Source organism: Arachis hypogaea, chromosome 2 (assembly GCF_003086295.3).
Source record: "Arachis hypogaea cultivar Tifrunner chromosome 2, arahy.Tifrunner.gnm2.J5K5, whole genome shotgun sequence".
Classification (NCBI taxonomy): Eukaryota; Viridiplantae; Streptophyta; class Magnoliopsida; order Fabales; family Fabaceae; genus Arachis; species Arachis hypogaea.
The window spans coordinates 97,087,430-97,110,403 of record NC_092037.1 but is presented as its reverse complement, the minus strand read 5'-3'; the positions used below and the strand labels follow the sequence as shown (position 1 = coordinate 97,110,403).

Sequence of the window (22,974 nt, the reverse complement as noted above, 5' to 3'; positions counted from 1 at the left end):
CTTGGTCATCGTCTTGCTTCTTTATCTTTTTGTTATATAATTTTGTTTTCCTTCATTGAATGAAAAAGCACTACATGCAATTTCTTAGTTAGTGTTCCCATTATGTCTTTTCCTTCTTTCTTTAATTCTCATATCTGCCTTTAAGTTAAGGCTTCTTTGTTTGTTCCTATCTTGTTTCTTCCAACTTTCTATTTATTTAATTTATTTACTTTATATTAATAGTCTCAAAATGATTAAATGATGTAAATTAAATTTATCTAATATTAATCATTTCATATTCAATTGTTGACAAGAAAAAAAAATATTCATGTAAAAAAATTATAATATCTCAAATTGAATTTTAATAAAATATTAAAAAAGTCTAGTGATCTATTTTTTTTCTTCTTCATATAGAGCTAGATTGTACACAATTTCATTTATATATATTTCACTACACTATTCATCTTTTAGGGCAAGTGTGGCTATTTTCTTGTTTTAACATCAAGATCTCATGTAGTTGCCCATTTGATATAAGATTAATTAAATGCATTCATGCCTTTAAAGTTTAAACTAGTGGGTATGGGCAATGCTTTCCTTTTCAAAAATATTATTTTTATATATATTGGGTGCATACGTGTCCATTCGAGAGTTAAAGTGGAAAACCTTTAAATAAGCTAGTCATATATATGCTCCTACAAAATTATCGTTTCCATGCAAATATATATAAAAGCTAGCTCTAGAAAATATTTTGTGTATGTCATTCTTGTCCATATTGTCCAATACTATGAGTTTTAAATTTGATTCTCATGTTTTCTTCCGGTTATTTTTCTTAGGAATAATTTATAGATATATATTTTTACTAAAATAAACTAAAGTCTTAAAGTCATTTGTTAAATTACTTAACATGGCCCTTGTACAAGAAAATTCAAAGGATCTAATAATCAAAGGAGTCCAACATCTTATTTAGTCGCTTCTCTCACATAAGCTTAGCATGTATCTATTGATTATATATAGAAAAAATTTTAAGTGTATAACTATACTGATATTTCAATAATTTTTAATCGATAATTTTAATTATAAAAATATATATAATTAAAATTAATAATTAAAAATTATTAAAATACTAGTATATTAATATATTTAAAAAGCTTTTATATATATTACTATTATGTATATTATTCTTATATATTTCTATTTTTAGTATTAAAAATAATTGATAAAAAATTGTTTTATACTAGAAAAAGAAAGTATATAAAAATATCATATAAAAGCAGTAGTTCAAAGCTTCAAATGCATTATTCACAAATTAATTCGTCAAAAACCAATACCTTTAACTGTTGACAGTTCAAACTAGGTATTAGAGCCTTTATAGGTACATTTTATTCCTCTAGGATTTATCATAAAATTTTTGCAAAGTTCTTCCTTAGCTTGTATTAAATATTAATACTACTTTCCCATATAGGAATTTTCTTGTTATTGGCATGTTGTTAGCTAGATATAAAATTATCAGCATACTTCTATTTAACAATTAATTTTTTGGATTAAATAATTCATGATCTTGCACACAAAAAAAGTGTTAATAAAAAAAAAAAAACTAGTATACATCTATAATTTCAAGCAACACTCTTCATATACAGACTTAATTGACCTCTAAAACAAGGGATCATCCCCTATGTATAAGATGAAAATGATTGAAAATGAAAAGAAAACTTAGACAAGGAAAAGAGAATAATGTTCTTTTTCCCCTTATCCCTGAAATACTTCATAGCATCCATCATCAACTCATCATGCAAGAATCTTATCAAGTTCCCTTCCATGCTCTTTCCCCTCTCTCCCTCCTTTTCTCACCCTCTTCTTCTTTTCACCAAATTCTTCATTTTCTCTATAGTTGCCAAATAAGTGAATAACATTGACCAAAACTTTCCACACCTTAACACACAAACCCCATTTAATGGGACCCATCACGTGCACTAGTCTTAATCTCCATGGGCCCAACAACCCATCACCACCGTAGATTTCTTTCCACGTTAAAATAATCATCCGTTCAACAAAACGGGCCCCATCTTCCATTCTCCAATTACCCCATTACCTCTTTCTCTTCTCTCTCTCCAAACAAAACCACCACATTCTCATTCTCAAACCTCAACTTTCGCTCCTATATATATTCACACACACACTTTGCACTCTTCCATTCTAAAACCCAACTCCAACAAAATCTCACACAAAACACCTTCCTCCTCATTATCCTCAAGAGATTTTCCACCTCCTACGTCTCTCTTTCTTCTCAACATTTCAATTCTATGGCTTCCGAACCTTCCAGAAACATTGATCTCACGCTTGGAGAGCCCAAAGGGCCCAAGGAGGAGCCCGACACGGAGGACCCCTCGCCGTCAACGTCTCCGCCATCGGCCATACGCGTCATGCCGGTGGCAGTGCACATACCGTCCATGTCCATGAACAAGGCCTTAGTCCAAGCCCAAGCCCAGGCCCATCCAACTCAAAAGAGAGCCTCCACGAAGGACAGGCACACCAAGGTGGAGGGGCGCGGCAGGAGAATCCGAATGCCTGCCACGTGTGCGGCCCGGATCTTCCAGCTCACCCGGGAGCTCGGCCACAAGTCCGACGGAGAAACCATCCGGTGGCTTCTGGAGCACGCCGAGCCGGCAATCATCGCCGCAACCGGGACCGGCACCGTTCCCGCCATCGCCATGTCTGTCAACGGAACACTTAAGATCCCAACTACCAAACCACTATCAGGATCCGACCCGGAACCGGGAGACCCGCCCTGCAAGAAGAAGCGCAAAAGACCCGCCAATAGCGCCTACGTGGATGTTAACGAAAGCGCTGTTTCAGTCTCCGCAGGCCTGACGGTTACAACAAATTCCGTAACTAACACCCTAACAAACTCCACAACCTCCTCCGCCACTCACATAACAAACTCTGTAACGGCCGCTATAATACCGCAGCAAACCGCTATTGCCTTACCGCAAAACGCGGTACCTGCCATGTGGACGGCGATTCCGTCCAACGCTTTCTTCGTCGTGCCTTCCGTGGCGGCGGCGGGACCTTCCAACGCGCCGCAATTCTTCACATTCGCACGTCCGATTTCGGCGTTTGTTTCGTCGGTGATGACGCCGGTTCAAATTCAACCGGCCGGTTCGACTGCTCCGTCGTCGAAATCTCCGCCAAGAGCGACGGTTATGGCGCCGAGCAGTGCAACTACGACAACGCACACGCTGAGGGATTTCTCACTGGAGATTTACGATAAGCAGGAGCTTCAGTTCATGTCGAAGTCGAGTTCAAAGCATTGAGACAGGCTTTGTGAATTACGGTTTCTTGTTTCGCCATTGATGGAAGGAAGGAAGGAAGGGAAGGGAAGGGCGAGGTCGGAGCGCGAAGAGGAAGAGCACGTGCGCACGTGAGGTTAGGGGATTGAAAATGGCGGGGACCACGTGCGTGGGGGTGTGGGTCAACATGAAAAGTGGGGGGTCCCACTTTGTGTGTTGGGGTGTGCTGCTGCGTGGACCGTGCAAGAGAGGGTACCACTACTGCTTCGTCTTCTACAGTTCTACTACTACCCTTTCCTTTCTTAGCCATTCGATTTTTTAACCTCCTTGTATATTATTATTGCCTATCAATTTTAGGACCGTAAAATGTATAATTTTTAATTATTATTTAATAAAAATAAATCAGTTAGGTAAACGAGTTTTCTAATATTATGTTATGAATAGTGTAAATTTTGCATGGGAATGATAATAATTCTCATATGGCGAGCCTAAAGGAAAAAAAAGAAGGTAAGTTTGTAATATTTTGGACCTAAAAAAAAGAGAGTGTACATTTCTTATCATTTATCAAAATATACACTTAATGAAATCATATAAAATTTTCACATAACATTATTTATTATGATTACTCATGCATGAAGTTATAATAATTAATAGAAAGGCTTGTAATATGAGGTTTCTTTTACATTTGGAATCTCTTGAATATGAGAGTTTAACCTTTCAAATAAACAACACGTTATCTAAGCTTTGAGAGAACCATGTTCTAGTCTTGATAGAACAAAAAAAATTCTAAGAGTCAATTAAAATGGTGTGATGATGAAAATTTGACATAATTTAGAAACAATCTTTATATAATGTTATTTTAAAAAGAAAAAGAGAAAAAGTATGAGTCAAAATTTACTGGTATCTTATCTATGGGGTTGTGTTGTAGGTGAGGATTGTGGTGTGGTGGGTCCATGGAAGGTAGTGGTCATGTGAGGGGGTGGGCGAGGGACCCAAGGCGGTTGGGGCCCTCCAAAATGGCTACTGGGACCGTTCAATAGCCGGCCTTTCCGAAGTGGTCCCCACTTGGTGTGTGTAGCTTAACATTAGATGGACACGTGTCGCGTTATGGGTCGTTGGCAGTGTGGGGTACCACTTTTTGCACTTCGACACGTGGGGGTTTCTGGTGGTAGGTCCCACTTTTTTGCAGGACAAGAACCACCTTTAATTGGTGTCTCCGGTTTGCTGCTATTGGACGGAGAAAATTTGAAAGAATGTGAGGAGAAGATCAAAGACAGATTGAAGATTAGAAGAGTGTGAGAATGAGAGTGATCTGAGTGAGAGAAGATCAATCAATGAGAATGGTATCAGATGCTTCAAATCTTTTTATATGGATTTTCATTTTCATTTTTTCCTTTATGGGCCCTATTTTTGGGGTTTCCATGAAAATGAAAGTTGTTTGCCTTTGATAGTGTTAGCTAATAATGTTGTTTTTTTTTTTAACCAAGGATTAATATATAATAATTTATTAGTCAGTAATAAATTTTAAATAAATAAATAAAGTTTAAATTTATAATAAATTAATTTTTAATTTATTATATTAAAATATATCGTGAACAACACAAAAAATTAATAATATTTTTTTAAGAGTATTTTTTATTTAAAAATAATATTTTATTATGAATCTTAATTCTCTTAAAATTTTATTGTTAGTCAATATATTTATGTATACATAAAACAAACTTTTAATGTTTATCATATATTTAAGTAAATGAGTGATTATTCAACTAATTTAAATTAATTAACTAATTTGAATGTTAAAGACTACAACATATAAGATAAAAATATATTTAAATTTTAATTTGGATAATGTTATTAATTATGTATGTAATTCTTGGTTTAATGTTGTTTAGTGTATAAAATAATGAAGTGATAGACAATATTGTAAAGCTCTTACGGTAAAAAAAAATCAAGTATGACATATTTAATACTATTTAATCTAAAAAGATGCCGATGTAACTTATATTTTTGTCTAAATGACGAATTATATTAGAATTTATTGAGATTCGATTTATACGATTTGAGTTTTTTGGGGCATAATGAGATTAATTTCCATAGTTGGATATGCTTTATTGCTTTTTGTAAAAAAGATTCAAACCTTAACGTAGCTTATGAAGAAGTAGACACAACATTATCTTTGAAGCTTTTGAGTTGTGTAATGTAGCTTTCAATAGATGGTTCTTTTGACAATGATATGTAGTTTTAGTCTCCTATATTTTTAAATGCATGTTTCTTGAGTTCTAATAATTAAGATGGATTATTCTAGATTGTGCTTTAATATCTCTAGAGTTTCATGGATGAATGTTAGATGTGTTTAAAGCATTTTTAACTTCAAACGTCATTATGATCATCCACTAATGAAAAATATTCTTGTCTAAAGATAAATTTCTCTCTTAACACTCAAACTTGTGTGGGTATATCATGAATGAATAATAAGCTGTTTTTTTCTGGTAAAATATATTTTTTGTTTTTTAAATTTACTAAAAATTTTAAAAATATTTTTAATTTTTATTTTGTTTAAATTTTATTTTAAATTTTTGTAATTTACATTAAATATATTTTTAGTAATTAATTTTTTTTTTAAATTTTGAATTAATTTAACAACAATTTTATAAGATCAACTTTTAACACAAACAAATTAAATATAATTATCACTGAGTTGATCCTAAACTTTTTAAAAATTTAATTATTATCAGAAATATATTTGATGTAGATAAAAGTTTTGAAAAACAAAAATAATAAAATAAAATTTAAAAATATTTTTAAAATATTTAACAAATTTCAGAAACAAAAAATATATTTGATTTTTTTTTAAAAAAATAAAGAATTGGATTAGAATCCTTTGCCATTGAGATAAAACAAACATAGATATGTGTCTTTGTCTCTGTAGTGGATGAATCATACATGATAAGAGTTCGACATTAATCACTTTTTGGGTATAGGCAAAGAGAGACAATAAGAATTTTATCCTAATTGTTTTGATAACTCGAGTCAGTTTAGTGGAACATATAAATATAGAGACATCAAATTAAATTTACTCGAGTCAGTTTAGTAATTTACAATGTCATTTTTATATAAAAATGTCACCGTGAAAGTATAAATAAATTCATAGCAAAATGTAGATAAATACTTATAAAAAGACACAAAAAAAGATGGAAAAAAAACTTTGTCGATATTTTCCTTCGGATTGCCATCAAAACGAAATTATAGAAAAAGATTTTTTCATAATTTGTAACCACAGCTAAGTGTTTTTTTTAGGGAAAGTTTATAGATTTTAAATGCACAAGTCTTTTAAAAATGATTATTGACTGATTTTTCGCTATGCTCTTAAAATAATTGGATAATTCGAGTTAGTTCAATTTTATATATAATGGTAAAATTAGTAAGACAGTAGCTTTTTCATTTCCATGTATTTATAAGACTCTAATTCTGTTTAAACAAAATAATAAGTACCAATAAACTAAAACATTAAGGTCAAACAAGTATTCCAATTATGTTTCTCCATTTAAAATTTTTAACTTCTCTTTGGAAATAACCTATGAGAGTACTATATATTAAAATATTTTTTACTCGGGAGAATCTTGAGTATCCAGTTCTTTGTTTTGGAAGCATTCATATATTTATTCAATTAAATGCTGACTTTGGGTGGGGAAGAACGAAGATGGTTTGTGCTCTAAGAAACATAGAAAGAAAAAAGAAAAAAATTAGTGAAGAAGCTGGGAATTCTTTAATTATAAAATTTTTCATTCTTATAGAGATACCTCATATTATTAGCATCTTATTATGTTATATTATTTAATATTGTTTATATATCTTATCAAATATAATTTTAACTCAAAATAGAAAATCTTGGGTAGATTGTGCATCAAATCCTACCAACCAAGTAACAATGCGGCCTTTTTGTAAGACCTACAAAGAGGAATAATGGCCTTTAATTAACAATTATTTTAAGAATTAGAACATTATTATTATTATTGTTATTATTATTATTCATCAAAACAAGAAGATGCATACAGTACTTTTATGTAAAACTTTTTGTACTAACTGAAATGTTAAAATAATTACTTTCTGAACAGGCAAATTTAATAACATTAGAAGAGATAAAATTGCAAATAATTTCAGTCATTATTATGGTTGCCTCAATAAAAATGTCGATTATTTCAATCTTTAATATAATATTAAGAGTTAGATAATTCACGATCCCCCTTAAATATTCATTATTAATCCGCGGCTACCTATAAATAAGGAGGGTTCAGTGGTCCATCAAATGTGTTAGGCCAATAAACCCCACTAGCATATCACTGAGGTCAATGGGTCCCTCTTTATATAAATAATATATTTTCAACTTTTCCAATAAAATAAGCATCAATTTATAATTTTGTCAGCTAGGTGTATGGTTCATAATCAGAGGACCACTAGAACTAATAATGTTTAGTTTTTTCTTAAAAAAAATTGTGTAGTGTTGATATTGTAAGTAGAAGTAGTATCAATAAAATTGTCATAATAAAAAATTAAGATAAATATGTATATCAATATTAAATTTTTGGAATAAAAATCAGACATTTAAATATTAAAAATCAAAATAAAATTGTCCCATTGGTAGGAACAAAAATATAATAGACAATATTAAATAAAAGTGAGGAGGAGTTTGTAGATTAGAATTTAGAAAGAATTTTCTTGTTTTACATAGCGAAGTTGTTATCCCAAATTTTTTTTATTTTATTTTATGTTTTTACTTTTAAAAAACAGAATTTAACTTTTATTTACTATCAATACGGAAAAAGAAACTTTATACGTACATCTGTTTTATTATTTACGTATTATCACATTAATAAAAATATTTTTTTATAATTATTGTGTGAATACTCATAAAATAATCAGAATATATATATAATTAGGTTATTGTATAAAATATTTTGTTATTACTTATTAACATATGGAAATTAAACTTCAAAACGCATGTGTAATTGTGTATTATCCAAACCGACCAACTATTATTAGGAGAATTTTAGTATACAGATCAAAGTTGGTACAGATTTAAAAATTTGTTTACATAACACTTTTTAAAGCCACACTTTAAACCGTAACTCTTTATAAAGAAAAGCGTCACCTAATGGAAAAAAGTAAAGAAATAATCAAGTTATCGAAATTAATAGACCAAAAATTAATGATTTTAACTAATGTTAACTGTAATGACACCGAATTCTTAAAATCAATACAAAATGATTTTTCTCAAAATATTTATTTTACTATAAGTTTTATTGAAGGACTTCAAAAACCTGAAAAAACTTATTTTTCACACGGAATTTCTAAAAAATGTTATCATGGAAATGATTCCCCACATCTTTATCATACTTTTAACCCACAATTAAATTCTATAGTAGATATGCTTGAAGAAATATTAGTATCCATAAAATTTCAAAGAAATAAAGAAAAAGAGAATCCCAAAGAAGAAAAATTTCAAAATATAATCAACATAACAGATCTAAAAGTAAAACCACCACTAAAATTATGAATATTGAAGAAAAGTTAGAAGAAGTTACAATGCTTTTTAAACAATTAAAAATGGCTCAAGAAAATAATATTATGGAACAAGGATTTCAAATAGAAGAAGAATTAGTAAATTCTGAAAATATAGAAAATGAAGAACACATCCTAGATTATTCAAGTGACGAAGAACCAACAATTCCAATACAAGTAAAAAATGAAGCTGGAACATCTAAAGATAACCAATCTCAATATAAATGGGAAACATGTTTTGATAATTATGCTTTTAAAAAAGGGTTTATAAATAAAGATTCAAAATATACAAAAATACCATCAAAGTACGTTCCTAAAATCCAAGAAATGGAAGGAGAAAGAATGCTTGATTTAGACTGTAAAAAGAATGAAAAAGAAATTTTCGAAAATTGGTTGAATTCTTTTTTATTAAAAGCTTTTACTAATCCAAAGCTTAGTGAATTGTCTGGAAGAGATATTTGGAATTACATAGGATTTCATACTAAAGGAACTATAAGAGATTATATGACATCAATAGAAAACCAAATAATAGAAGATTTAGCAACAAAAACAACAACTTATGATAAGATATTATATATAATGATGATTCTATATAAAGAATTTTTTGAAAAAAATATTATAGATCATAGACAAGAAGTCTATAATAAAGAATATCAAGAAATAAAAAACCATTTAGCTAATATTCAGATATATGATCTATGTAATGTGGAATCTTATATATGCGAATATAGAATACATTATTACAAATTAAAAGAAGAAGATAAAAATTATTATCTTAGTATGTATATAACAAAACTTCCATATCCTGCTAATGAATTTATAATGGGAAGATTTATAAGAGAAATAAATAGAGGGACAATTGAAAATAATTTTGGTGGAGCAACCGCTGCAATAAGAGAGGAAATAAAAGAGCGTTGTATGCAAGAAGCAACACAAAAAAGATTTGCAAATATAATTAGAATCTGCTGTAAGGATAATGAAGAGATACCCCAAAAATATGGGCTTAATAAAAATTTTCAGAGAAAGAGAAAATATCAATTTAGAAAAAGAAAATGACTACTTAATAGTAGAAACAGATGCTTCAGACATAACCTGGTCAGGATGTCTAAAAGCTAAGAAAGCTATAAAAAGTTTGGAACAAGAAAAAGAATCACTAGATTCTAAATATTCCCCAAAGGAATTACTTTGCAGGTATATTTCAGGGACTTTTACTCCAACAGAACGGAGATATACCACTCATGAAAAGGAAACTCTAGCAGCAATTAAATCTCTTAAGAAATGGAAAATTGATTTACTACCCAGAGAATTTACATTAAGGACAGATTCAAGTTATCTAACAGGTTTCATACGATATAATTTAAAAGTTGATTATAATCATGGACGATTGGTAAGATGGCAATTATTTTTGTTACAATATCCAATAAAAATTGAATATATTAAAGGTGACAAAAATGTTATTGCAGATACATTAACAAGAGAATGGAGTTCGTCTACAACGCATTAGATCAAGAAATTCAGAAATACGAAGAAGAACTTGAAAAATGCAAGCATTGTCAGCAAATAAGGATACAGATCCAATCCCTCAAAAAGGCCATCGAAGCAATGAAATCAACACAACAACCAAAACCATCAGAGTTCAGCCAGCTAAGCGTGGTGGACAAATCAGGTGAAAAAATTCCAGAAAATAAAACAATTGCTGAAATTATCAAAAAATCCACCCAAGATAAAAAATATTATGTAATTTATAATGGCCCCATGAAAGGAGTATATGATGCCTGGGAAAAAGCAGCACCATTTACACATCAATCAAGGATAATTCATAAAGGAGGGTTTTTAACACTGGAAGAAGCAAAGGAATCTTTCAGGGAATATGAAAGCTCTTCATCCAGAGCAAACCCTAAAAAGAGTAGATAAAGCTCCAATTCAAATCCAGAGAACAGGAATAATAAGAAACATTCCTACAAGGGCCGAAATCAAGGAAAAGAAAAGGGTCTGTAGATCAAATCTCAGAGAAACCCTTAACATAGTCCTAAATTGGACTAAAGAAAAAAGGGCAATCTTGGGATATTATCCTATTGCCAAAGAACAGCTAACAAAGCTGGTTATATTTCCAGAGGCTTCCCCATCTGACACCTATCAGTTTTTCCAGTATGGATTAATTGATACAATTTTAATTTTTAATGATTTGAAAATTATTAGTGAGTTTCCTGCAGGATTTATTGATGCAGTAAAGAGATTTAAAAATATGATTGACAACGTAAATCCAAGGGATATATCCCTAAAATTTACGAATAGTCAACCTATTTTTAATGAAGAAGAAGAATGCTTGGTTCCAGCACATCAAGTAATCTTCATGTCCGTCTTCCCAGGAAATTTTCAACCAATTGATCAAGTTCAAGATTTAACAATCTACAGTCATGAAGGAAGACTAGCCAGTACACTAGCAAGGGTCTTCGAAAGAACTCAAAAGATAACAAGGGAATCTCACACAAGAATCAACTATAAAAGCAGAAATACTTTGCTTGTGTCCAGTAAAAGGAATGAAATTGAAGAAAGAGAGATGAGACTCTTAGTGGAATTTGAATCAGCATTCTACAACTTATCTGGACTCTTAGAAAAGCTCCCCGAAGGGATAAAGAGGAATATCTGCTATTTGATAAAAGACAGAGAAGACCACAAGTGCCAGCTATGTGTCTCAGAGTTATCTGAAGAAAGCAATAATAAAACGGAATCAACCCACATGATAAAGGAAGAAGACAACGCATCTGAAGGTCACATGATGAAAGAAGAGGACAGCACATCTGAAGCATCTCTCAACATTATTGCATAGTGACGTAAGCGCTTATGTCATAGAGCACCAACAATGTAGCTGGTGCAAGATAATAAACAATGACGTAAGCAATGACGTCATAAGAAGGGTAAGGATGGGAATTGTCCATCAGACCCAACCATTATAAATAGGTTGCTTAGGCAATTGTAGAAGGCATCAAACCATAGAAAGCAGGAGGCTAAGAGTACTCATATGCTAGGAAAGCAAAGAGGAAGCTGCCGAGGCGATTCTATGGTTTGAAGAAGAATTCCCTTAGGAAAAACCAATTCTAAACTCCCCTCTGGAGTTAGTATCTACAATTTCCCATCTGGAGATAAAAACATCTTATGTAAAATATTCTAAATAAAGGAAGTTTTTCTCCAGAAAGGTACGCCTTTATCCTAATCTCTTAGTTATGAATTATTTAGAAAGTTTAGAATTAACAGAAGAATCTGATTATTATAGATTAACTGCTTTATTAGATAATGAAAAACAGGCTGTTCTAAAAACAGAATTAAATCTTAAATCAAATGAAAATTTTAATAAACAAAATCTTTTAAAAGAAGTTTTTAATAGAAAAAATATAATATACTATGAAAAAATTCAACTTGAAGCCCCTATAAAGATAAAATCCGCCAATGGAGAACTTGAAATAGCTTTGATAAATGATGAAGAATTGAGTAAACAGATTGAGAAAATTAAGGATCAACAAAAAAGATCTAAAATTGGATGGATTCATATTAGTACTATACAAGTCTTAATCAAATCTACATACATGAAAGGAATTAATTCACCAATAAGCTTAGCAATCTGTGACAAAAGAATTACTGATGACCCAATAGACCAAATAATTGGAATTGTTCATGGAAATTTGACAAACGTAAATGTTAAATTCAATGCCCATCTTGGATATGCTATACCTTTATCAACTGAAAACCTTGGAAGATCTATAAGTTTGGCTTATAAATTTCATAGAAAGAATCTAATGGAACAAGACGATGAACCTTTTTCAATTACATATGCAATAAATTATGCTTTAACAAACAGCCATCATAGTATAATATTTAAAAACAAAGAAAGAATTTATGTTGATGAATTATTTCAGAAAATTGTAAAAACAGAAATACCAAAATATAAAGCTATTGAAAACCCAGTTCTATTATTAAAAGAACCATCAGAAAAATTAGTTTCATCGAATTTTCAAATAAGAGAATCTAAAATTAATAGCCCTTTAAGCTTATCCAAGTTAAAAATTAAAGAAAAAAATTCTGAAATAAAAGAATTAACAAAAAATGTCGAAAAATTAAATGAAACCCTAAACATTAAATTATGACAATAAATAGAGAAAAAATATATGACAAGAAACAAGAGCTCTTTGAAAGAGAAAATCGGTTGAATTATTTACAGTTTTCTGAAATAAATCAAAGAGCATTCAAAGCCCTAAAAATAATCTATGACAAGTTGAAAAGAGAAGTTGAAGAGCTAGAGAAATTAATAGAATCTCTAGAAAATAGTGATGAATCAATGATAGAGTTTGCAGAAATTCTAAGATAAATAATGAAGCATACAAAGATTGAAAGACCAGAAAACAAAATAAAAAGAAAAAGGGCGAAAAAATTAAAAAGTAAAATAAAAGAATATAAAAGGGAATTAAATAATCTTCAGTTCGAAATTAATGACCTTATAATAAAAAGGATAGAAATAAAAACAAATATAAACAAGTTGGAGCTAAACTTAAAAAATTTATAAATGCCTGAAAAACCATATTATGACTTAAAAGAATTAAAGCTGTTGAAAGAAAAAATGGAGAATGAAGTTGAAAAATTAAAAAGATATTTAGAAACAACAGAAAGTGTAGAAATAAAAGAACTTTTTGAGGATTTGAAAAATTATATTAAAGAAAAAGACAAACAGATAAAAGATTTTATATACAATAATCCATGCAAAAAAGAATATTATAAACTAAAACAAGATTGAAAAAATTATAAAAATCAGAATTAGTAATAGTAGAAATGGTCAATACTTTCGATTATGAAATTGCAAATTATAAAGCACCACCAACCGAATCTATACAAATTACAAACTTATTCGAAGCAAAATATGAAGAGTTAATAGAAATTTCGAAAAAGAAGTTACAGGAAAAATCGACGACTTCTAAAAATTTTCGAAAAAGAAGTTACAGGAAAAATCGACAACTTCTAAAAATTGGTATCAGAGCCAAGTTAACGATTAAGGGTAACACTTTTTCTTTAAACAACACTTTTAATGACACACTTTTCAGCCACAAAACAACAAAAATCTGTACATATCCATCTTTACATTAGATGGACCCCTATTATTATTATTATTATTATTAATTTATTACCTTTTAGACCAATAACCATATAAAAAGAACCAATGGTTGTTAACTAATTCTTTGCCACCGTGAAATTTGAGATTGAATTTCTTCAGAAGAGAAATATATATATTAAGTTTAAGAGTGTGACTGTGACATAACAATAAGAGACCATATTGAAGATCTTATCTTAGTGGAGAACAAGCAGAAAAATCTAAGCTAAACTTGAATTTGGTCAGAGACGGCATTTGCAAAGTGCCTTGCAATTTTCCAAAGTTATTTGTTCAAACAGATAAAGTAATGGACTCTTTGATAGTCATGCCCAAGAGTAACTGAGTAAGTAAATGAAAATTAAGCAAATATTAGAATATTACTCTCTTATCTTGTGAATTGAGTATGTAACAAACTACTAAAAAAAAAATGGTGAACATATTTCATATCTAGTATAAAAAAATTATTCTCTCTCTTCTCTCTCTCTCTCTCTCTCTATATATATATATATATATATATATATATATATATAATTATTTATCTTTCATGACAAAGTTTCTTATTACATATTATTTTAAATGTTATTAAATAAAATAAAGTAAGAATTAATTTCTTTTTAAAAACAATGGTTTGGAATATCTACTTTTATTTAATAGAGTAAAGTATCGTTTTTGTTCTCAACGTTTAGGATAAATCGTATTTGTATCCCTAACATTTAAATCGTCCTATTTGTATTTGTAAAAGTGATTTAATGTTATCCTGCTGTCAATTACACATTATGAACGTTTTAGTTTGAGTTTTAAAAATCTCTTTTTGAAGTTAGAATACAAATATCTAGAATAAAATCGATGATCCACTCAAAAAAATAGCTCATCAAAAGTTGAAACTAATTACTACAACATTTACATAATTCACTTTTCTAAGAACATAATTGAATCTAAACATAAATAGTGGGTATAATATTAAAATCGAACACATCCAAGTGAGACCTAATTGAGAATGAATACATCCAAGTGAAAATAATTGAAAAATATAATCTGATTTGTTAGTATAATTAATAGTAGAATAACATTAAATTACTTTTATAAACGTTAAGAATACAGATAGAACGATTTAAACGTTAGGGACATAAATATAACTTATCCAAATGTTGGGGACAAAAAGATAATTTACTCTAAAATAACTTATCACAAAAATATGTATTGTGGTCCCTCCCACGATGCAAGTGAACATATATATCGTCATTCCATGAATAAAAAAATTAATTATCTCCATAATAATAAACTAGTGTGATTTGAAGTTCAAACTCATTTTAGTTAGGGTCAAATAGACACTTGAAAACTAGTGACTTGGAAGAAAATTACAAAAAACAAAGGAAATGAATACAGAACTACCTCACATCAAGTTTTGGGTAGGTGCAATGGAGCATGTTCTATATTGTCCTTACCTTTTTTTTGTTTCTTGTTTCGGTAATTTGGCCAGTGTATTGTCCCTATGTAGGACCAATATATATTTTTCTTTTGGTATTGTAGGACCAATGTTTTTGACTTTGTTTTTGTGGCCCTGCTAGCACTCATTATATGACCTAAATACAAAAGCATGGGGTGTGTGGCCCAACTTGGGGGATACACATTGAAACTCAAGTCTCTTAACAACATTGGGTCCACCATAGAGCTTCATATGCTAATTTTGCTAGCTAATTAATTCTTAAATTATTAGTAATATATACTAATTATAAGACATTTCAAAACTGTTTAGAGGAATATGTAAGGTATTCATGAAAGAATAAAGAATGAGATTAAAGTTGTTTGTCACTATACAATGTTTCAACTTATAAGACATTTTAAAATTGGTTTATCCTCTATAATTATAATTTACACTAATCATTTGATCTTATACTAAAAATAGCAACTAACAATGAGGTTGGTGTAGTAGTAGAGATACACACTAGACACTAGACACTTCCTTTCCCGGGTATAATCCGAATTCTAGTCACTGAGAGAGTGCCTCTTGGGAGAAGGAACCTAACTATGATCGAATAATGAATGAATGAATGAGTAAATGTGATAATCTAAATGGTTAGATTCTCCTGAATGCCAAAGCATGAACCAACAATCTTGCCTCCAACATCAGGAAACTCTTCAAAGCCAGGAATGGGTTTAATCTTACCCTTCCTATCAACATCTACAGGGTACTTCATAAGATGGCCTCTCATTTCTGATACCTCTTTAGCTGAGTATTGTTTCCAATTCAGTTCACCCATTGTTCTAACCCTTGAGACACATTCAAGGCTCTCCGGTTGGAAGAAGCACTCTTCAATTGTCCCTGTGTGTTCTGCCCATAGTGACATCCTATAGCCATGGACCTACACATATACTATATAGTTCAACAAAGAATTCTAATCTAGACATGTAGTAATGTAACTTTAGCACCCTTATGTTTCAATTGGTCCCTCTTAATTTATTTTTGGTTTTTAGTCCTGTAAATTTTGATCATCCTAAATATTTTCAGATATGTACATAGTTCTTTTATTTTCCTCAAGATCTATAAAAGAGTAACATAATTTTAAAGATGATCTTTCTTTACCTGTCCACGAGGAGCAGAATTGTTTCTTGCCCATGTATGATGAGGTTGGTAGGCTCCCATTGCAATCTCTGTGTCCCTTCCTCCGTCCATGGAGCGCTGGTTGATGTTTGCAGAACCAATTATCACATATTCATCATCAACTATCATACCCTTTGAATGAACATAAATCATGAATCTTCCATTATTTCGACTTTGTGCCTGTAAAACAAAACAAAAAGGAAGAGAAAAAAACACCATAAAATTTACCACAAGGAGAAATACAAGATCAAGATGCTTACATTGTCGTATAGAATATTTGTGGTACTCATAACCCATGCATTTTGGTACTCTTTTGGCTACTTATTAGTCTAAGAATTATCTAATAACAACTAAGAATTAATAACAACTACTATCTAAATACAAATTTATCTTTATCAAATATCAAACCTTGCAATTAAACTATTTGATGTACTTTCAAATGAGACAAACTTAGATTATATTCTTTCAAGGCCTCTATCTCTTTGTTTATCTTGACATTAAGCAAACAACAAACAACAACAAAGTTTTAATCTTATCCCACTAGGTAAATGACAAAGGGAACGTGAGCATTGTATTCTTACCTGTGGACTATTTGCTGGGGGAGGAGCTCCAGTTCCATTAACATTCTCATATATACCACAGGCCTCGCGATTGCCAAGACAGAAAAAGTTCAAATAGTCTTGTGGAGAGAATGCAGTTTCAAGTCCAGTCTCAACCAAAGCATTATATACTGTCTGATACATATTTTGCATTGTTTTGTTCTGCAAAAATATATAAAAACAGTGAGTAAGAAATGCAGTATCCAAGTACTCATAGGTTTTATGAATTTTAGTTTAACATCAGGATTCATGAAGCAGGTTTGAGTGCTTTTGGAAGATAGTATAAACAAAAAAATTTTTTTTTCTAGTTTTTATTTTATTTTATTTTATTTTTGCTTTTTCCTTCATAGAATTGTGTAAATAGAAAATATTGAAAATGAAAACCCAAGAATTCTGAACTGAGGATTCACTTTCTAGCATAATTTGTGTGAAGTTTTTTTGGCAGCTCATACATAACTTTTTGACTCATGATGGTTGCAATGATATTTCCTAACTTGAAAATTACATTTTATCAAAAAGGGAAACATATAAGTAGCAAAAGACCTGAAGATGGTTGTAAATCACAAGATGATATCCCCTAACTCATTTACTTTCAAACCCCATAAATGGGACAATATTCACTGAAAATGGATTACTAATGCTCAATTGTGTCTATAGGATCAAATTTGTCAAAAGAACCCTATTTTCTTTCTATTTTGCTTCTAATATGTAACTAGGACTATACACTATAATTTAGTTGACAAAAGATATTCATAGTGATAACCAATGTAGAACTCGGTTAAAACTTGTGATGGAGGAAGGTTGCATAAAACTTTGGCAAGAACCACTAGAAAGATTTCAATTTAAACGATTTTACAATAAAGATTGTTGGTATGATACAAAATTCATCGAACTGTTAAAATGACACTTGTTAACTCTTTCTTCACTATCATGATTTCCAATTTTCAACTCTTATTATCAACTTTCTTCAATTTTGATTGGACACACTTAATGCTTTGTTAATTTTGTACCAAAACACTCTGAGCCATTTAGTGGCTATGATGATTTTATTAAAAAATTTTCCTTAAAAATGTGAAAATACCTGCCAATATAGAATCCTTTGGGTGGCAGCCCCTGTTGGAATACCTTCTGGCCACATTGGAATAACAATGTACACAGCGAATCTCTGATTTTCTCTAATCTTTTCAGCAATCTTCAAAGCAATTTCTATTGGAATTAAATTATCAGCACCTGCAAAAACATGAAATATAACATAAACGAGATATCTTTAAAATAGAAGCAACTCATCATTAATTTTCTTCTTTATAATAATTTGTGTTCAAATTATGCAGCACAGTAGGCCAAATAATTGTTGAAGCAACAAGCAAGAATGGTGCACAAAGAGAATACATACCAAGATCCTTATATTGAGTCTGACTCCAATTGAATGAGGATCCAATGAAATATTGGTTCTCTATATAAATGTAATGTTGTGCTGAACGGATCGCCTTCACATATGCTTCATGTATGCTCATGTCAATCATCACATTCTTTCTGCATACCAAGTTCTGTAAAACCACAATAAGCTTAACATTCTCGTGGCGACGGAAGTTTAGACTTGAAAATAAACATAAAAAGGAAGAAATACACAAAAAAGGTCTTGGGTTCACCATGCTTTGTGCTATTTTTGGATCCTTTGGAAATCCCTTGACAGAATTAGAATCAATCGAGCGAAATATCTGCATTTCCAAATTATACAGAATTAATTAGTTTAGTTTAAGTAGCACAAATAAGAAGAAAAAAATGTTGCTTCTAGAAAATTTGAAAATATTCATTCAGGACTAATAGAAAATACCTGAACATGCCAAGCCTCAGGATTATCGTCATCGACACTAGGAACATCATTCACAGTCAAAAAATCTTGAATCCGTTCTAATCTAAGCAGTGCATCATCATATGCATTACCTTTTACCTTTGAAACCCCTTTAGGTTTTGCAGCTCTTAACCATCTCTCCTCAAAGTTTGCCAAAACATCATAAGCCGCTGGACCATCAATTTTAGAGTGCAAGTCATGCCACGGCTCTCGCAGGCAACCACCAGTATTACCCTGTCATTAAATAAACCACAACATAGGAATAAATTAGTCCTTGTTTTCAAACTTCTCTATAAGTAGATTTTAGCTATTAGCCTATTACAACATAGTTCACCATGATTTCCGGTTGATTCTAAATCTTAGAGTGACATCTTATTTTTAAGTTATATTTTGGTCACCTTTCATCATATATTGGCATTCATTTGTGGTATGTTAGATGTTTGATGGAGAAATGGAGTGACACATGCAATGATGCAACCATTTGGAAACTAAAAATAAGAGATTACCGCGAAACATGGATTGTGATAGTCATCCTTATGCAGTGTTTGCAATGTCCTAAAGAGAGGATGGTATGGATTATCGTATCGTCCGTCACACAAATCAAGTCCACCAACAAATGCTATAATTTTTCTTTTGCCATTTCCAGCAGCAGCATCCACCATTACAGTTTTTTGATGATGTGTATATATTGCTTCAATTTCCTGATAACCAGAAAAGGAATTTTAATGTTCATCTATGAAAGGAAAATGAAAACATCTGTGGGAATGCAGATTCAAATCAAATATCTAATAGCTAGCAAAACTATATTCTGTTTCGTAAATTCTGAAATTTGTGACAAAAATTTTGTTTAGTTACCTGACAGAATCATGTTAGTTGCAAGCATAGTGTGTGCATCATATGCCAAAGTCAATGAAAATCTCTAATAATGTGAGAAATTAAACAATGGAACAAACAAAATATATCAACCAAACCTTTTGTTTTGCCCAGCTATGTCGTTTTCCTGCATTGCGAGAACAAAGCTGCACTTGTACTGAAGAATGCTTGAAAAATTTTCGAGTTTCCTCATCATGAGTTGCCATGAGACCATCCTGAATATAAAGTAGAGAGTTTTGTATAATTAAAACTAAAAGATAAAATCATGCCCATTCTTCTGATAAGCAAAACCCCTGGAGAAGAAAAAATGTTCAAGGATCTTAATCTTTAATTGAAATAAAATAAACAACAGAAATCACATCAGAGAAGTACTAATAGAGGACAAAATAAAGATTTTTCTCTTGTCATATGCATTACCAATATAATCATTTGGCTGAGAGAAACAAGAAGTTGAACGTTATTGGTATGATTTTAAAAAATTCCCTTTATTAAATATACAACTTTGTAATCAAATAGATTGAACAATTTATATTCCTTTTTTACATTTTGAAGTTACACAGTTCTTACAATAAATAAATATTTGAAATGCGTTTGGTGATGAAACTCCTATTTATCCATTCTTATACAGTTTCAGACTCAAGCTCTTTTTACTGATCTTAAAAAAAAAATTCAAAGCAAATAGAATATAACTATGATGACAACATGTAGCAATAATAATACCATCCTAACAGGCCTCCCAAACACAGAAATGCAATAATAAGAAAACAAAAGATTGCACTACTTACTGTTTGTATACCAAGGATGTTTCTTGATGTAGGGTCATCCCAAACAAGGAGAAGCACTCTTACTCCTTCCTGTGACTTAGACCTCAAAAGATGGCCAAGGCTTTCCGTTGGGCCGGCATCCCTAATCAACTGAACTTTGTGCCATACTGACCAGCCCGTGATATATATCAACCGTTGAGCTTGACTTATTGCTTGAAATATGTCAAACCAACACTTTCCATGCACATAATGCATCTCATTATCAAGCATCAAATTAGGGAGACAGCCATCTGGAACATGAGCATCTTGATATAGAGTAACAGTTCCACCTCTCCTCAATGGAAAATAAGTGCCGGGAACCCCGATATACTCAGGACCTGCTCCAACTCCTTGTTGATACATGACTAGTTTATCAATTGGAGTGTACTGTATGGTTAGGCTCAATACAGCACCTTGCTTAACAGGTTTCCCATTACTATTCAAAATCGGGTAGGCCCCTTTTATTACTTCCCCCGAGTGTATTTGTTCGACTGGAATCGCCACAACACCAATGAGTTCTGATCCCACGACGTCACTGTCCTTAACATGAAAGATAACTTCAGCAGCATTATGCGCAACAGGAACACAAAAATGCTGCTCCCAAACGGGGTCCTCACAGTTCTTAATCACAAAAGTCCTCCCAATCACAGCACTTGATACACGAATTGACACATAAGGATCGCTGGTATTGCCCTTGCCCGGACTACCAGGCATTTTGCCAAACATATCCCCCAAAGTTCTGTGGAACATGTCTAGATTTGGAAGATTATTGGCTTCATGAATCCATATATCTAAATTTCCATGTAGAAGCAAAGCTCTCAAAGAAGACCCTTTATAGCTTGCAAGCTGCAAACTCTGGTTACGTGGCGATTCATTACACACACTAGGCGAAGTCTTTAAATCCCCTACATCAGAGGTAGAACGTCTCCTGCCTGATAATTTATCCGAACAACCATTAAATTCATCATTCCTCCCATGAAATGGAACTGAATTCGAATGCGCAAAATGTGGTGCAAAAGGGCCAGTTTGTGCAGCAGGAGCAGGGGGTGATGCAGGAGCAGAGGGTGATGCAGGAGCACCGAGCTTGCTATCTGATATCTGAACATTGCATATAACATTTTCCAAGGAAGGACTCCTAGGAGAGCTGGAAATGGGACTCTGACTAGATTGTGATGATACTCCTGGACTTTTAGGACCTTGATGGTAGGGGAAAGTATAATAATGAGGTGGAGAATAAGCCGACTTTTGCCCCGGACTCAGAGGATAGTCCAGCCGTGGTGGAGGCCGCCGTTTAGTTGTTGGCACCCCGAGACTCAGGGGATAGTCTAATCGCGGAAGAGGGCGGTTAAAGGCAACCAATTGAGGCGGAGGGCGGTTAATTGGAGGACCAGGGGAGCTAGAACCGGGGCTGGGTGACACAGGAAGTGAGGTGTATGCATATCTATGGCTACATGGTGAGTGTGGAAGAGAAGGGTGTGAAGAAGGTGATAAAGGAGGTGGAGGGTAATAGTTGTAGGAATATGGTCCCGGGGGATAAGAGAATGAATATGCAGGGTGATGATGAGTTGATGGTGCATGTGGATCAGAACCACCATGTGGAATTGGAGATTGAGCTCTTGCATGATCAGAAGGGCTCCTAGACCTAGAGTTCCGATTTTGGCTTGGAGATCCATTATTATTCTCCATTTTTATCAATCGAAATACTCAAATTGTTCCAAACCCTACTTGAATTGATGATCATGCAAAACTATTCCACAAATTGAATTAAAAACAAATAAATTATATTAATTATGCACATAGAAAACAATAATAACAAAGGATTACTGCATCTGTATTAGATGGTGGTATTGAATGTTGATTGAGACGGAAGAACACGCTAACAAAATTCATGCATGAGAATCCTTTTTAGGAAACTCAGCTGAACGTTAAGAGTTTTAATGAAAAGCTTTCACCTTAACGAAGCATTCTGATTCGGAAGCTTCATCAAAAGAAGAAGAAGAAGAAGAATGAGAAGATTCAAAGGCATTGGAGATGAACCACATCACTCTCTCTCTCACATACACACTACTCCATCGCGCTCTCGTTTTCTCTTCCCCTCTCTCTCTCATGCATGCCACGTCAGCATGGTCTTTTGAACGAAGGGTACAAAACTCGCGCGAAAATAACGGCACTTTGCAGCAATAATGTGATCAATATATCAAATAACAACGTTCCCTTTTTATTATTATTACAAAAGAAAAATTGTATATATATTACTGGACCAATCTAAATTGATTAGTGTTA

At 31.8% G+C, this 22,974-nt stretch overlaps 2 protein-coding genes across 3 annotated transcripts; one reads left to right on the top strand and one right to left on the bottom strand.

The window, feature by feature from the left end:
- Positions 1 to 1,757: 1,757 nt before the first annotated feature.
- LOC112754528 (transcription factor TCP9) lies at positions 1,758 to 3,681 on the top strand. The gene has a single exon (XM_025802203.3). It carries the CDS (start codon positions 2,280 to 2,282, stop codon positions 3,288 to 3,290), a length of 1,011 nt encoding a protein of 336 aa, XP_025657988.1. The 5' UTR covers positions 1,758 to 2,279; the 3' UTR covers positions 3,291 to 3,681.
- Positions 3,682 to 15,734: 12,053 nt separating this feature from the next.
- On the bottom strand, positions 15,735 to 22,797 carry LOC112728943 (phospholipase D gamma 1-like). Of its 2 annotated transcripts, none has more exons than XM_025779304.3 (10): positions 20,674 to 22,797; positions 19,987 to 20,103; positions 19,522 to 19,716; positions 18,998 to 19,249; positions 18,813 to 18,881; positions 18,557 to 18,710; positions 18,245 to 18,393; positions 17,146 to 17,325; positions 16,547 to 16,744; positions 15,735 to 16,325 (listed from the first exon to the last, which is right to left on the bottom strand). In XM_025779304.3, the coding sequence occupies exons 1-10, from the start codon at positions 22,375 to 22,377 to the stop codon at positions 16,032 to 16,034; spliced, it is 3,312 nt and encodes a 1,103-aa protein (XP_025635089.1). In that variant the 5' UTR covers positions 22,378 to 22,797; the 3' UTR covers positions 15,735 to 16,031. The 2 variants fall into 2 exon arrangements, with proteins under 2 accessions (XP_025635089.1, XP_072067961.1); XM_072211860.1 differs by having other exon boundaries at positions 16,547 to 16,849; positions 20,674 to 22,488.
- Between the last annotated feature and the right edge of the window lie 177 nt (positions 22,798 to 22,974).